General features: G+C 42.5%; 1 protein-coding gene across 2 annotated transcripts in view; it reads right to left on the bottom strand.

Annotated features, from left to right (window-relative positions):
- Positions 1 to 7,762, bottom strand: part of UGGT1 (UDP-glucose glycoprotein glucosyltransferase 1) — a 110,195-nt gene extending 102,433 nt beyond the window's left edge. For both annotated transcript variants that reach the window (XM_049615805.1, XM_049615806.1), the window contains exons 1-2: positions 7,537 to 7,762; positions 1,999 to 2,134 (exon numbers count right to left, since the gene is read on the bottom strand). In XM_049615805.1, coding sequence (XP_049471762.1) covers positions 1,999 to 2,134; positions 7,537 to 7,594 — 194 coding nt within the window. In that variant the 5' untranslated portion in view covers positions 7,595 to 7,762. The remainder of the gene's footprint in view (positions 1 to 1,998; positions 2,135 to 7,536) is intronic.
- Between the last annotated feature and the right edge of the window lie 9,341 nt (positions 7,763 to 17,103).

Here is a 17,103-nt window from a genome sequence, read left to right as displayed (position 1 = left end):
AAATATCTGTGGTAGTTGCATGCCTCGATGTGTAAAGAAATATTCTGTCTCTTCACCCTCACCCAGATGGACAGGGCTGTGATTGCCATCAATATCTGCCATGGACCTGGGAGGGAAGACTGGTGGCCTCAGCTAGCTCTGGAGGTAACTATCAAGGATTTCAAATACGTGCAACTTATTTCTGAGTTGCCTAGAAGTCCCATTACCTTGGTAAACTGTCTGCAAATAGCCATACAAGAGGACTAAATAGTCAACCAAAATGGCAAATGGCCAGGAAATTATGAAAAGGGGCAATGTTTGTGAAAGGAAAGTTGGTGAAGGAAGCATTATACATTACTCACTTCACAGAGATCAAAGAAATGGGAAAAAATTGATTAATTAAGGCTGACAGTTTTAACATAGTTTTTCAAAAGTCCCATAAGTATACACCATAAGAATCTTCCGAGACAAGGCACAAAAACCGAAAAATTAGTGTGGAGAGTAACTGAGTGTAACTCAGTAAAGAATGTCAAGCAGAATATTATAAGACATCAGTGGTTACAGTTAATTGCACAAGATTATTTAGAAAATGATAGTAAATCTCAAACACTTAGATTTATACCAGACAAATCATCTAAAATAAGATTGGCGGGGGCGGGGGCGTATTTCAGTTGTCAGAGTCCTGGCTCAGGCAGTTTAGATCTCAACAACCTTCAGTCACTTCACTTTTACAGCTGCCCTCTATCTAATAAAGTTCTGACACTGGAGGAGCTCAATCCACTTATCAAATTAGTCACTATAACACTGCTAAGAAATGAATGCAGCAGGAATGGGGGGGGGTGCATTTTATTGCTGAGAAAAGGGAGGCACAGAGAAGTGACAATCCATGAGGCTCCTCTGCAAGTCAAAACCGGCTCATACTCATCCCACTTTCCCACAGGTCCTCTTATCAATACCAAATGAAGCCGTTTCCTTAGGAGATGAAACTATTCATCAACACATCATCTTAACAAAATCTCCTCATTCACATTTTTCTAGGGATTAAGGGGGAAATGTCAGAAAACCTAATTCTAAATTGAAGGGTACAAAGAAAGGCCAAAGTTAACTGAAGTAATGAAACAGTTCCAATTTCTCGCACTATCAAATTGTGAGATTCACCAACTGCTTGACCTTCAGTCTACCTAAATTCATGCTTTAGAACAATTCTCTACCTCTACAAGTCCTAGCTATATAGTATTTCAGATACAGTAAAAATAAGCTTCCCTCTATAAACAAAAATCTGACTAAGAGAGGTGTCTGGTTTTTATGTTATAAACACTAACTTGAAGGTACATTCAGAATACAAAATCTCCCAAGAAATCATTGACTATATTGTATTTCACCAATTTTAAGACACTGTTGATGTTAAGGCACATTGTTGTTTTCAATGAAACTCTACAAAGGAAAATGCTACCAATTTTAATTTGTAAGGTAACATCTTGATTTCATCAAAAGGCATCCTAATTTTGGAGATGTTAAAATGTACAACATGTACATCTTAGATAAAATCCAGCTATGTCCTCAGCTTCCCCTCTGCACTCTTGTTATCCCAAGGTCTTCTTCCGGCTTCTTAGAAGGAGCATTCCCTCCTTCTCCCGTCTCGCCAAGCTGTCTTCTTTCTCTTTCATTAAACACCTCTTAAAACCTTCTTCAAATAAATAGAAAAATTCCTTTAAGTACGACACCCTCTTCCTTTATTACTACATGTATACCTTCCTTGCAAGATAATTTAACCAATTCAATACATTTGTCCAAAGAAGTCCTTAAGTATCTCTATGAATCATGATTACCCTATGGTACCAACAGCTTCTGTGTTATAACAGCCTCTGACTAGTACACAGCACAGTGCACACTGAAAGAGGTGCTGACTAAATCCATGTGATGATGACAATCTCGCTGCCTAAAAGGCTCCTGAATATTCACTAGCAGATCCTACATTTTTACTCAAACACATGAAAGAAAAAAAAGATGTCTTCTTACCTGACTTCTAACAACAATGGAGTGGAAAACCATTTTGTTGTAAGAGAGGTTGTAATGGCTTTTGAATCTGCCTTTACTGAAGAAAACAGCCATAGTCCAGTGAATACAATCAGAAGTTCCATTTTATAGCAAACTCCTAAAAACAGGAAAATTTTAAAAAAAGGTTTTGCCACAGGAAATGTTTAAACCTGAATCTTAATACTTAGAGACACAAAATAACATGAGAATTACAGAAATGGAAATGTTTCTGAAACATAACAGCACCTAATATCTCCATAGTTCAACAGATATTTGCTGAGCGACTGATGTAGAACTAAAGCCGTGAAGTTCATGGAATGCTTTCCTATAAAGACTGCACTGCATTTCCTGGGTCGCCTCTACGGAAGTATAAAAGTCAGTTGGTGGCACAGCAGTTTACACATAATTCTACTTTATGAAGCATGAGAGTAAACAAAGCTTAGATGAAAACATAAATGATGGGTATTAAATGGTGCCCACCCCCCAAAAGTTATGAAGTCCTAATCCCAGCACCTTGAAATGTGAACTTATTTGGAAATAGGATCTTAGCAGAGGTAACCTGGTTAAAATTGGGTCATTAGGGTGAACCTTAACCCAATATGACTGGTGTTAAAAAAAAAAAAAAAAAAAGGAAAATGTGGACACAGAGACAGGCACACAGCGGGAAGACCATGTGAAGGGACACCGGGAGAGTGCCAGTGAGGACAGAGGCACTTGTTGGAACTACACTGCAAACCACGCTGCAAACCACAGAACACCTAGGGCCAGCAGATGCTGGAAGAGGGAAAGAAAGACCCTCCCCTACAGATTTTGGATGGAACATGAGCTGTGACACCATGATTTAGAATGTTTAGCCTCCACAACTGGAAGGCAAGGAACTGCTGTTGCCGTAAGCCACACAGTTTGATGCACTGTCACAGCAATCCTAGGAAGCTAACACTTCAATGTAAACGCATAAAACAGTCCCGGAATGAAGGAAGTTAAACAGGTCCCTATCTACAAAATAAGCTGGGGTCACTGGTAAATTGGCATGGCCATACAATGCAGGCCTTCCAACCTCCCAGCAGCAATGTCCTTAAGCATGCTGATGTGTCTAGATCATTTCAGAAAAAGGCCTCGAGCTGCAGGGCTTCTTTGGTCTGATTTTTCATCTCAAAAGTCTGCTCACAGAACCCTAAGCAGGTTTCCCGTGGGCTATATAAGTCAGCATCCAAGTTCTACCCATTTGAATGGGAACCCAAAGGGGCCATGAATCTGTGGGAAACACTATGCCAAAGCTGTGCTTGCGCATGCTAATGTCTGGTAAGGCTCACCTCACTCACCCCAATTCCTCGAGATATTGGCTATAAAAGCTATCATCTGGGAGACCAGTCACTACCTTCTTTTTACAAAAAGCATTAACATCTGTGCCAACATCCTGCTTCATATATAACACACAATATCTCTAAAGAACAAATGGGCAAAAGCAAAATAAAAGATACCAAATAGAAAAGCTGCTTTTTAAGAGTCTTTAGTTCAGGCACTGCCACCTTAATTGATTTAATCGACTGACAAATTAATATAAACAAATATTAACATCCCATTTATAAATAAGCACTAAAAAAAAAAAAAACCCCACAAAATTTGCAAAGACTAGGGCTAACCAAACTAGACCCCCAACACTGAAACCTGCTAGCAGTGATTTTGGGGAGGGGACTTTCAGAATGTAGCAAAAGTTACTGACATTTCCTGCAGAGGAGCAAGCAAGGATGCAAACTTTTAGATACAATTTCAGACCACTCAAAAACTCAAAAACTCTTAGACACCCTCCCCTACCAGTCCACAGACTGCAGCCTCAGAATCCTGCTCTGCATGATGGAAAAACATGGTTGGGAAAAAAGAGAGAACCGTTTAGAGTTAGGGACTTACTTCACTTACTGACTTTGCTACTTACTAGCAGTTTAACCATAAGCAAGTCCCCTAGTAACATCTCTGGCCCTTCTCCCAGACTCTGAAATAGGAATATCAGTATCTACCGCACTTGGACACTGTGAGAATGAAAAAGTGACATGAAGATCACTTCATGAAGTGCCAAGTACTATAGCAGAATTAACCGTTCTAGTAAAACATGTTTTTATAAGGAAAAGAAACCACCTTCTAAACTATAGAATAAGAACACATCATTGTTACTGCATGGTCTCAAAAAATTGGAAATATATATTCTGTGATTAGGGGGAAAAAATCATCCCCAAAAGTCACAAAACGTCTAAACTGGAGACAGAATATATGAACTACGTTCAAGCAGTACTGTGCTACAGCTATGTTTACAATTTTTCCTGAAGGGGCCTACATGTGCTGTCCCAAAAGATGTGACCATGGACAGGAAATTGAAACACTGTCAGTAACCCCAGGCAGGCTTCATGCACAGAGTGGTGAGGGAACTGGAAGTGACAAAAGGTCCCTGAGGAAACATTAGCCATTACCGACCAAATGCTCTGGGCCAAACACTGCGTCAGGTGCTTTGCATACACCATGACTTCTAGTCCTTCCACACAACTTATCCAGGAGACTGCAGCTCCTGGAGGGTGGTTGCCATGTCTATTTTGTTCACCACAGCAAATAGCACAGCACCTGGCAAACAGCAGATATTCCATAACTATGCTGCATAATGGGTGAAACACTATAATTTCACCTTTAAAAATAAGAAAATGGAAGCTTGGAGAAGCCGAGTAACTTGCCCAACTAATAAATAGCAATGCTTGGAACCCACATCTGCCTGTTTTTAAGTTCTACAATACCATGCTATCTCCCCCGGTTCCCTAGCTTTGGAAGGGTAAGAATTCATACTGTGCAGAACCAAACTAAGCAAAAAGCTTTCTTGTGAGAACCAAGGCAAGTCCAAGGACTTTCTAGGGACAGAGACCTTGGGATACAGGTGGCTGAGAAAGGCACAGTTTCAACCCAAAACCAAGCATGCCAGCCTGAAGCTGGGACCCAAAAGAAGTGACCAACCAGCCTGACAGATCTGTATTCAGGCTGGCTTTGGGGATGGAATGTGACCTCCTCAAGAGCAGGGAATTTGGGGGGCACCTGGGTGGTTCAGCCTGTTGGGTGACCAACTCTTGATTTCCGCTCAGGTCATGATCTCGAGGTTTGGGAGTTCAAGTCTTGCATCGGGCTCTGGGATCACAGTGAGGAGCCTGCTTGAGATTCTCTCTCTCTCTCTCTCTCTCTCTCTCTCTCTCTCCCCCTCCCTCCCTATGTTCCTCCTCCCCTGCTTATGCACTCGCACTCTCTCTCTCTCTCCCTCCCTATGTTCCTCCCCTGCTTGTGCTCTCTCTCTCTCTCAAAATAAATTAAAAAAAAAAAAAGCAGGGAATTTTGTTTGTCAGGGTCAAATGCCTAGCATAATGCCTGGAACACAGGAGGTGCTCAGAATGAAATAAACACAGTCTTCATTAAAGGATGAATGAAAGCAAATACAAAGAAAGGAGTTTGATACCAAGAGGAAAGATGCTTAGGACTTAAAAGATTAAAATGAAAATTGTACGCACCGAGACTCGCCCAGCGTTCCCCTTGAATTGTTCGAAAAACAGTGACAGTTCTTGGGGCAAGGTATAGCACCGCTTGGAGGTGACAGAGGAAAGTGGCCACTACAGAAGAACTTTCCTACCCAGACCCCGCAGCCTAGATGCAACAGGTAAAACCACAAGAAAAGACTGTTTAGAGAAGCAGAAGTAAGAACTTCACAGAAGTGGCCTTTTGTTTGAGAATGCCTTCATTTTATGAGAATCTTACACTCCGATCCTAGTGGTCCTTAAATGTTGCTTATAAATATGAACAGTCTAAGAAATAATCGTTGTCAGAATCCCAAGGTGGCACTCCATGATCACAGACATAATGCTTGTGGCAAAATGGGTAAATTAAAAACATTCTTTAATAAGTCCTAGGCGCAAATGTTATATCTGTAAGATCTAGTCCATGGCCCAGCTTCCTCAGTTCAATGACTATCTCTTGCTCACTGACCTACAGTAAAATTTTGGAAATATTAATAAAAATTGCAGTTTGGCAAACACTTTTCACTTTTTTTTTACATTTATTTATTTTTGAGAGAGACAGACAGAGCACAAGTGGGGGAGGGGCAGAGACAGACGGAAACACAGAATCTGAACCAAGCTCCAGGCTCTGAGCTGTCAGCACAGAGCCCGACCCAGGACTCAAACTAACTCACTGCGAGATCATGACCTGAGCCGAAGTTGGACGCTTAACCGACTGAGCCACCCAGGCGCCCCAAACACTTTTCAGTTTTTGGAAAACAGAAGAGGCATAAAATTACAAATCACCAACTTTTTCTTTTTCCATTTCTAAATTGAAGATAATAGCTTACAATCTCTTAAAAAACCAACTTGCACCTTGCAAGTTTATAGATAGCCATCTGAGCATCAACATACAAGATTAACAGTGAGAAAAATATTAGGAACGACCCCTCAAGAAATAATTTTACTTCTCAAATAATTAAAGTTAATATGTATTTATAACTATTAGCAAAACCATTTGCTAATTTTTTATAAAAGTAGTTACTATACATCTGATATGAAAATGATCACAGGTAACTGCAGAAAAAAACCTAAAAGAATTTTCTACATAGTTCAATTTCTTCCCCTCAAGGTAAGCGTGCATTGTACAACTGCCACACAACTATACAAAGCAATGTTTATTTCCTTTAATAAAAATGAGTGCCAACTAAGTTTGTCTAAAGCAGGTCAAGTGGAAAGGCTACCATCATCCCTTATTTTGTGGCCTTAAATAACTATTTTAAATGTCTTCAAACATCATACTAAAACTGGCTGGCAAGTGCTTGATGAATGTTTCCAACATAGTATCGCACAGTAAGACATAAGACCCCCAGACTTCAAATGAACATAATATGCTAGTTCTCAAATCTGGCAAGAAATGCAAAACAATCTAGAGGTTTTGGCCAACGGAGAACAGTTCACATCCATAACTTATTGGCGATGTACGCAGATCTTCTGGCAGGTCCCACACGAAAAGTGAAACCGAATTATCCAATTACCAGCCAACAGATCCTCGTACTTAAATGAAAATGGCAACCAGTAGGCATCACCCTGATTCATTTTAGGGAAAAAACAGAAATCTACAAAAAGATCAAGTCGTTCTCCAATCAGAGTCCTGCAAACTGCTGGTTCTCAACCTACTTAGGGTCAGACGAGGTCCAAACTCAAGTTAGGGCACTTCCCCCACCTCCTTCTGCACTTGGGCACACGGATCTCAAAGCTCTTCAGTAAAGGCTCAAAAACGGCTACAAGAGAGTCCGCGGCCACTCTCGCAGAAACTATACTTTGCCCGTAAGACCAGTGAGGGCAACTCGGAGGACTCACAAATAGGGGGAGGACTGGTACACAGAAGGAGAAACTGAGTCAGGGAAGAAGCGGAAGCTCAAGGTGACCAGGGCACGAGGTCGCCTCACGTCCCAGACCCTGTCCCCGTCCACGAGACCTCCCCACGCCACGCCAGGGGTACCTGTCACCGGCCGCGCAGCCGCGGCACACGCGCCGCTCGCGTCCCCCTTCCTGCCCATGCTGGGGCCACGCTTCGTCCGCGACGATGTCAGCGACAACGCCGGGGCGGGGCGGTGACGGCGGCAGCAGCGGCTGCGCCAGTGAGCGGCCGACACGCGCCTTTCCCGCGGCTCCCCTCACAAGCCGGTCTCTCAAAGCAATAACCCAGCTGCCTTCTACCTTTTTACTTCCGCTTCCTACTGGCGAGAGCCGGAGGACTTCCGGCTACCGAGTCGCGGCTGGGGCAGCCTAGAGCGTCGTGTGGTCGCCATCTTGTATCCGAGGAGTCCCCGCCTCCCTCCTTTCTCTGGCTGTGCAGTGTGGCTGGGAAGAGAGCACTTTTACGGTCTGGGGAGTGGGACTAGGAGCCGACAGCTGAGACCCAAGGCTGTACCAGCTGGTGAAGCCGAATAGGGGTTTCAGCCTTTTTTCCGACCTGGACTTTGGGGAGCTTCAGAGGCTACTTCCTTAAACCCTTACATTACAAGCACTGCTGCACAACTAAAGCACAAAATTTCTTAATGTTTCTGGGCATCTTAGACTATCGTAACCCCTAACTAAATTTTGATAACTACCGTTCCTGGGAGCGTGGGAAAAGGAAAACTTTTTAAGTTTTATGAGACGATTTAGCTTACATTATACTGGCAGTGGCAATTTGCTTACCTTTTGTTTTTGGTTTTTTTTTTTTGGTTTTTTTTTTTGGAAAAAAAAATTTTTTGCCCAATATAAATCGCTGTGCAAAAATTTCTGTAGGGGCGCCTGGGTACCTCAGTCGGTTAAGCCTCGGTCGTGGGCTCGGGTCTTGACCTCAGGGTGCTGAGCTTCAGCCCCACTTCCGGCTCTGTGCTGACAGCTTGGAGTCTGAAATCTGCTTGGAATTCTGTGCCTCCCTCTCTCTCTGCCCCTCCCTCTGCCCCTCCCTGCCAGCACACTCTCTCTCTCTTTCTCTCTCTCTCTCTCTCTCTCTCTCTCAAAAATGAATAAACATTTAAAAAATTATTTTTAATAAAATAAAATATTTAAAAATCAAATCTATCTAGAAGGGGGAAATCATAAATGTTAAAGATTAACGAAAAATAATAACTTACTCCTCGATTCACCTCTGCAATTCTCCCCCAAATCCCTAGCAGATCACTGATCTTTTCACCATCTGCTATGGACTGCATATTTGTGTCCTCCTCAAATTTATATAGTAAAACCTGACTGTCAGTGTGATAGCATTTAGAGGTGAGGCTTTGGGGAGGTGATTAGGTCATGAGAGTGGGGCCCTCCTGAATGGGGTTAGCGCCCTTACAGAAAGAGACTCCAGAGAGCTCCCTTGCCCTTCTGTCTTTTTTTTTTTTTTTTTTTAACCTTACTTATTTTTGAGAGAAAGTGAGAGCACAAGCAGGGAAGGGGCAGAGAGAGGGAGACACAGAATCTGAAGCAGACTCCAGACTCTGAGCTGTCAGCACAGAGACCAATGCGCGGCTCAAACTCAAACTCCAAGATCATGACCTGAGCCCAAGTCTGACACTCAACTAACTGAGCCACTCAGGCACCCCTTGCCCTTACATCTTATGAGGACACAGAAGTTCTTGCATATTGTCCACTTTTTCCATTAGAGCCCTTGGCTTGTTACTTTAAAGATCCCATTGTGATAATTCCACAATATCTGCCTGTATGCCTGTAACTTTTGCTTAAAACCCATACATGATGTACTGGGTAAAAAGAAATGAGGTAAATAGGCCTCAGTGTGAATTTTTGTGTTTTTCTGGCCAGCAGTTAGCTGTGTTTACTGTTTGCTATAGCTGTGCATGTCAGAGACCTCTATGTCCTCCAGTGTCCTTGTTTTTCTCTCCTCTGTTATTTTTGGGTTTCCCTAGAAATGGCATCTTAAGTAGAGTCTGATCGTTATAGTTCTGTTAGCTGTAAACCACATTATTATCCAGGAGCCCTGTTGATGTGGTTGGTAAGACTAAGGAGAGGGCAAGCATTCAGTAATCTGTTCTGTAATCCTATGATGAGGCCTCAACCTTTTAATAGGCCTGTGCCCCTGGACTGTGGCAACAGAAACACCTAGGGCCATCCGATTTATGCAGCATGGCCCACCCCTCCCGCTATCACACCTCCCCATTGCAATGTGATTTTGCCATTCCTTCCACCACGAGGTGGAATCTATCACCTCACCCCTTAAATCTGGACTGGTCTTTTGACTTGCTTTGACCGGGAGAGTGTTGTGGACATGTCATTCTGTGACTTCCAAGCCCAAACCTTAAGAGGCCTGGCAGTTTCTGCTTTCCCTTTCACTCTCAGGGTCCAACCTGCACACAGAAAAGCCCAAGATATCCTGATGGAGAAGGAAACCACTTTTCTTTCCTTTTTATAATTGTTTTTCAAATGTTTTTCAGAGAGAGAGAGTGAGGGAAGGTGGTCACGCACATGGTGGAAGGGCAGAGGAAGAGGGAGAGACAGATTTTTTTTTTTTAAGTTTAGTTATTTCTTTTGAGAGAGACAGAGACTGTGAGTGGCAGAGAAGGAGAGAGAGGAGAAGGGAGAGAGAGAATCCAAAGCAGGCTCCACACTGTCAGTGCAGAGCCCAATGTGGGGCTTGAACTCACAAACCATAAGATCATGACCCAAGCCGAAATAAAGAGTCGAATGCTTACATGACTGAGCCACCCAGTCACCCCTCTTTTTTCTAATTTTCTTTTATTTAAGTATAGTTGACACACATTGTTACATGAGGCGCCATTTTTAGAAAGTAAATTGTTAAACATGTATCACCACTGGATAGGAAGGAAGCTTTCACTCTACATCCTTTTATGTCACTCTATGGCCTTTAAATTTTAAAACACATGACTATTAATTGTATAAAAAAAGTAAATGAACTTATTTTCAAAACATATTTTAGGGGCACCTGGGTGGCTCAGTCAGTTAAGCACCCGACTTCAGCTTAGGTCATGATGTAAGAGCTTGTGAGTTCGAGCCCCACATCAGGGTCTGTGCTGACAGCTCAGAGCCTGGAACCTGCTTCGGATTCTGTGTCTCCCTCTCTCTCTCTGCCCCTCCCCTCTTGCTCTCTGTCTCGCTCTCTCAAAAACAAATAAACATTAAAAAAAAAAAAACTTTTAAAAAAACGTACTTTAAACATGTGGCCAAATAAAGGAGAGGAAAAGAGAGGAGGCATAAGAACATGCAGATGAAGTTCCAAAAGGCAACACCTAGAAACGTGTCCCTACCTGTGAGACAGGAGCACTGGCTTCACTGCTTTACAGGTCAGTGGCATGTGGGTAGTGAGGTCCACAGGTACCGACAAGTTTTACTTTCTCCCCCAATAAGAAGCCCTATTCCCACAGACTGACCAGCCATGGCCCACTCAGGTCTACAGAGAAAGCCTGACCTTTGGGAAAAATCACAGTTCTCGGGGAAGCAGGCTGTTCCATGTCTCAGGATGCAGGGATCAGCCCTGGTGCTCACCAGCTCTGCAGGAGGCATGCCCTGTGTGCGCAAGCCCCTGAGGGAGCAAGCCCTCCAGGCACAGAGGTGACTCTCTTCACTGCCATTCCCTCCCCACCCTTCTTGGGAGATGTCACTAATAGCTCCTTGGGAGACTTACCTGCACCTGATCCTTCTTGGCCAGATGTACACGTGCAGCAGGTACGATAGCTGGAGGTCATTGCTCAATGCATTTTCACATGGCACCTGTGAGGTGTAATTTCCGACCATTATCACTCACACCTTTGGCATTTGTAGTAGGAGGGGTGGTCTCCAAGTCCTGATTTTCTCTAAGCATGTCTATGCCCTAGGATTTTTCAATAAGGTATCCATGTCATAGTGATTGCCTACTGTTCTTTTAATATAGGTTTAATTTAATATGGGTTCATCTTCTCATTCCCGAGCTGATCTCAATTATATTCTTTTTTAAAAAAATTTTTTAATGTTTTATTTATTTTTGAGAGCAAGAGAGAGGCAGAATATGAACAGGAGAGAGGCAGAGAGAGAGGGAGACACAGAACCATCAGCATAGAGCCTGATGTGGGGCTTGAATCTATGAACTGGGAGAACATAACCTGAGCTGAAGTCGGATGCTTAAACAACTGAGCCACCCAGGTGCCCCCGATCTGAATTACAATCTTATGGAAACTCCATCACTTCTTGGCAACTATAATTTAGGTCCTTATTCTGCTAAAGTAAATTAGTGCACTCTGTATATCAGATTGCTTCAGGAGTCTGTAAGAAGGTTTGGAAATGGCCTCCAAGGACTCTTGCCTCCTGGTGTTCACACCCTGCGTGGTCCCCTCCTGTAGTGAACATGGATGAAGTGCATTAAGAATAGGGTAGTGTGGAAATTATGGAGTATGTCTTTTGAGGTAAAGTCATAAGAGACTTTCCATCTTGCTTTCTCTTGCATTACTCACTCTGGGAGAAACCAACTGCCACATTGGTGTTGAGACTCAAGGAGACCCCAAGGAGACATCTATGTGAGCAGGAAGTGAGGCCTGCAGCCAACAGCCAGCATCAGCTTTTGCAGCCTCTTGGAATTCAATCCCCCTGTTGTCAGATGACTACAATCCCTGTCCATGTCTTAACTGCGACCTGGGGAAAGACCTCAAGCCAGATTCACTCAGTTAAACTATGAAACTATGAAACTATTAAAGATAATACTTCTTATTTTTTTTAATGCCACCATGTTTTGTGGTAATTTCTTACACAGCCCAAAGCCACAAAGAAGTGTGGCCCTGTGCCAGTGCACACAGAGTGGCCTTGGGTACACCAGCCCAGGCAGACCTGAAGTTGGATGGGCAAGGGATCCCCTTGCTGGGAGTAAAGAGAGCAACTAAAATTGTATCCACCTGGGGTGCCTGGGTGGCTCAGTTGGTTGAGCGTCCGACTTTGGCTCAGGTCACGATCTTGCGGACTGTGGGTTCAAGGCCTGCATCCAGCTCTGCACTGACAGCTCAGAGCATGAAGCCTGATTCGGATTCTGTGTCTCCCTCCCTCTCTCTGCCCCTCCCCAGCTCTCACTCTCTCTTTCTCTCTCTCAAAAATAAATAAACATTAAAAAAGAAGAAGAAAGAAAGAAATTGTATCCTCCTTACTCTGACCAGAAATAGAGATTTGGAGGCCAGAAGTTCCACGATCATTTTATGTGGTTTCTGAGGAATCTCTACCCTGCATGGTAGCCTGAGGCCTATACCTCAATGATGCCTTGAAAAAAAAACCCTCTACCCACTGGGAATTCTTTTCCTCTTAATATTTTTGCCTTTGTAAACAGTCTTGTAGCAAAAAAAAAAAAAAAAAAAAAAATCCCTACACTACAGATTGTTCGATCATAAATTTTACCCATAACAACTGCATTTCAATGGCCCAACCTAGAACAGTATTCAGACTACAACATACAGCAACACATTTCACATCATGACCTAACACTGTTAAACATATCTACAAAAGTGGAAAGTATTTCGTGAAGCAACACTTTACCCTTGCATATTCAATCATGTCAAATATTATTCTATTCATATGTATATATAACCCAAAGAAAAAACAAAACAAACAATACAAAAACTAAAAATGAGGAATAACTTTAATTCCTGCTCACAAATTTATTCCATCACAGAACCCTCAAGGACAAAGCTACTATTCACATATCTGGTTAAAAGTTATGTGGATGTTCACATATAAACTCAGCGGGAAGCCTCATTGCTAACTGCAGGTAAAATTCTGTGTGTCACAGCTATAAATGACAATAATGTTAAAATTAAGCTTTCTCTCCATCTTGTTAATGGTAAAACCAGTTGTTATTTACTACTGAATTAAGTGGCCTCAGTAAACAGAAGCTGGAAACACGATTTGCAGCCCACCTACATCCTTTGTGCTGTCTCCCTCACTAAGTTGTCACAATCGGTACCAATATTTGTCACAATGGGTACAGTTTGGGGGTAAGAACCTGTGAAATGCACTGTGATATTTTCTCCTTTTTCTTTTTTTACTGAGGTATAACAAAGACACCTCAAAAAATTTAATACTTGTAAAGGCCAAAGATTAATGGGCTGTGGTCCACGGATTAGAAAAACACTGGTTCGGGAGCTTTAACCTTTTAAACAAATGCAGTATATGGTTTCTTGCCTGTATTAGTTTTCTTTTTTTTTAACATTTATTTGTTTATTTTGAGAGAGAGAGAGAGCACGTACGCAAGCGGGGGAGAGACAGACAGAGAGGGAAAGAGAGAATCCCAAGCAGGGCTCGAACCAATGAACCATGAGATCATGACCTGAGCCAAAATCACGAGTATGAGCCACCCAGGCGCCCAGTCTGTATTAGTTTTCTATCGCTGAGAGAACAAATTGCCGCAAACTTAAAATAGCATAAATTTATTACCATATAGTTCTTTGGGTCAGAAATCCAACATGGGTCTTGCTAGCTAAAACCAAGGTGCTGGGAGAGTGGCATGCCTCTCTGGAAGCTACTGGGAAGCACACACTTCCTTGCTCATTCGGGCTTTGGCAGAATTCAGTTCCCTGTGGCTTTTGAGCTGAGGTCACCATTTCCTTTCTGGCTGTCACCTGGCTGCCCCTAGTTGCTAGAGGCTTCTCTCTGGTCCATGCACAAAGCACCCTGCAGCTCACCCAGTAACAGGGTGCCGAATCCTCCTCATGCTACCGTTCTCTGACTCTTCTGTCACTGCGTCTCTCCCACTACAACTTGGAAAGGTTCAAACTTTAAAAGAAAATTTTTGTGTGTGTTTATTTATTTCTGAGAGAGAAAGGGAGACACAGAATCCAAAGCAGGCTCCAGGCTCCGAGCTGTCAGCACAGAGCCTGACACACAGCTCGAATTCACCAACTGTGAGATCATGACCTGAGCTGAAGTCAGAAGTTTAACCGACTGAGCCACCCAGGTGCCCAAAAGGTTCAAATGTTTAAGGACTCATGTGATTAGATTGTACCCATTTGGATAATCTCCCTGTCTCAAGGTCTATACCTTTAATCACATCAGCAAAGTCACTTTTGCCATGTAAGGTAATGTTTACCGATTCTGGGGATCACAGCACGATTTGGGGACTGCTATTCTGCCCTCCACACTGACACATAGATGCATGCTTCCACATATACGTTTTATTGATAGCAAAGCCCAGGAATGCTGAACAATATTTTTAAAAATCATACTTGAGGATGTTTTGGAAGCAGGGCTTTTGGGAGCAAAAGAGCCTTATAAGCTTCCATCTGGTGCCTTCTCCACAGACTTCAAAGAGCCATTTGCTTTTCCAGATGGTGTTTTAACATTTATACATAAATCTGGGTACACACAATAGCACAGGACTCAGTCTAGTTGTAAACTCAGAAGAATACTAAAGATGAAAAGCAGACAGATCCCCACCAGTCTTTACTTGTAGTTTGTTCGATGTGAATAGGAAAAGCTGAAGGTGACACAGAGCAAATCTGCAAGGCAGAGTGGCATCCAGGGTAACTGACACTGGGCTCTGTGCAGTGATGCTGAGGTGCAGCTTGTGGGTGTCCTGTGATGGAGCAAAGCTTTGGCCACACAGAATTAAAATAATGCAGTATGTTGGCCAGAAGGCCATGGAAGGGCCTCCTACCACTTAAGTTCTTTTCCATTCCAGGCTAGCTCTTCCATTCCTCATTCTTCCCCTCCAGAACTCTCACTAATCTTTCTTAGCATGGGCCCATGTTGCACCTTCAGGGGCATCAGACTGGGCTGAACTTCCTCTGTTTACCTGCTCAGGCACAGTTAAAGCCCTGCTGACCTGAACGGGAAAATCAGTTGTCTATGCAGTACCCAAAGATTCTTCCTTTAGGCCATGGGCCATCTTGTATTATCTTTGTAGGAACTCTCTATAACGTATTAATTGCCATCCATGGCCCAAGCCTCCAAAATCCCTTGTTTTCAGATCAAGCAAGTCACGGGTTGGTTGTTATCACATAGATTAAGCTTGGTTTTGACATAGTGTCTGGCCTCTGTGACCAACATCCAGCAGCCACACCTTTAGTTCCTATTCCAAAGCCCTGTCTCACAGAATTCTCCACACATTTCCTGTTTCCTGATGGAAGGAAAGATGATTTATCCAACCAAATCTATGGTATATCTATGGTATGCAGAACAGAGATGCTATATCTAATGTTAAATGGTGTATTTAACATTCTTTCTTTCACCTGGTAAACACTTATCTGTGCCTGAAACAATCTTTGCCCTTAAGGAGACCAGACTGTGAGGAGAGAGACACAGACACAGATGATTATAAAACAGGTGAAAGGCTGAGACAGAGGTGGTATGCAGAGAAAGGGCATGAAGCCAGCAAGGAGAGTCAAGGAAGGCTTCTTGGAGGAGGTACCTCTCCAGCAGAGTGCTGCTAACAAGTTCTTTGATTACCTCTCTCTTTTGTGTGGTAATGCTTTTCAGTATTAAAAAATACAACGCATTGGCTAAAAAAAAAAAAAAAAGGTTTGGAAAACTCAGATACAGAATTAACCTATACCTCCATCATCCAAACAAATCTACATGTCTAAATTTTCATTTATTTCCTTCTACTCTTTGTTCTTTCTTTTAATGTTTATTTATTTATTCTGATAAGGAGTGAGCAGGAGAGGTGCAGAGAGAGGGAGAGAGAAAGAATCCCAAGCAGGCTCCATACTGTCAGTGCAGAGCCCGATGTGGGGCTTGAACCCACAAACCGTGAGATCATGACCTAAGCCGAAACCAAGAGCCAGATGCTTAAACTGCCTGAACCACCTGGTACCCCTACTCTCTTTTCTACACATAGATTTTTTACTCTGGGAGATTTTGTTTTAACAAGTAATCTTTCACGTGCAAGCACCACCTTCTAGGCCTGGAAAATTTAGCCAATCACTAGTGCATAGATTTGGAAATGCATACTACTTCACCCAAATTCCTTGACTTACTTAATATCCAAATATTTGGAGATTTTCCACATATCTTTATGTCATTGATTTCTAATTTTATTCTGTTGTAGTCAGAAAACATACTTTCTACAATTAGAATTATTAGAATTTATTATGACTTGTTTCACAGACAACAAAATAGCTTATTGTGGTGAATGTTCTGGGTGCACTTGAGTGTACATCCCGCTCATGTTGGACAGAATACTCTAGAATGTCAATTGAGTCATTTGGTTAATAGTGTTATTCCAGTTTTCTGTATTCTTACATATTTTTTTATTTTCCTTTCTTTTATCCAAAAGGTGACATATTATAGATATTCTTTTGCACTTTGTGTTTTTTTTTCTTTTTTTCACATAAAAACATATCCTGGAAATAACACCAGCATTCTTCACAAAGCTAGAACAAACAATCCTGAAATTTGTATGGAACCAGAAAAGACCCTGAATAGCCAAAGAAACCTTGAAAAAGAAAACCAAAGCTGGAGGCATAACAATCCCAGGCTTCAAGATGTATTATAAAGCTGCAATCATCAAGACAGTATGGTACTGACACAAAAACTGTATCTAAAGGAACAGAATAGAGAACCCAGAAAGGGACCCACAAATGTATAGCCAACTAATCTTTGACAA

This window comes from Panthera uncia (assembly GCF_023721935.1).
Source record: "Panthera uncia isolate 11264 chromosome C1 unlocalized genomic scaffold, Puncia_PCG_1.0 HiC_scaffold_3, whole genome shotgun sequence".
NCBI lineage: Eukaryota > Metazoa > Chordata > Mammalia > Carnivora > Felidae > Panthera > Panthera uncia.
The sequence above is the reverse complement of the archived record's forward strand: the minus strand, read 5'-3'. Positions and strand labels throughout refer to the sequence as shown.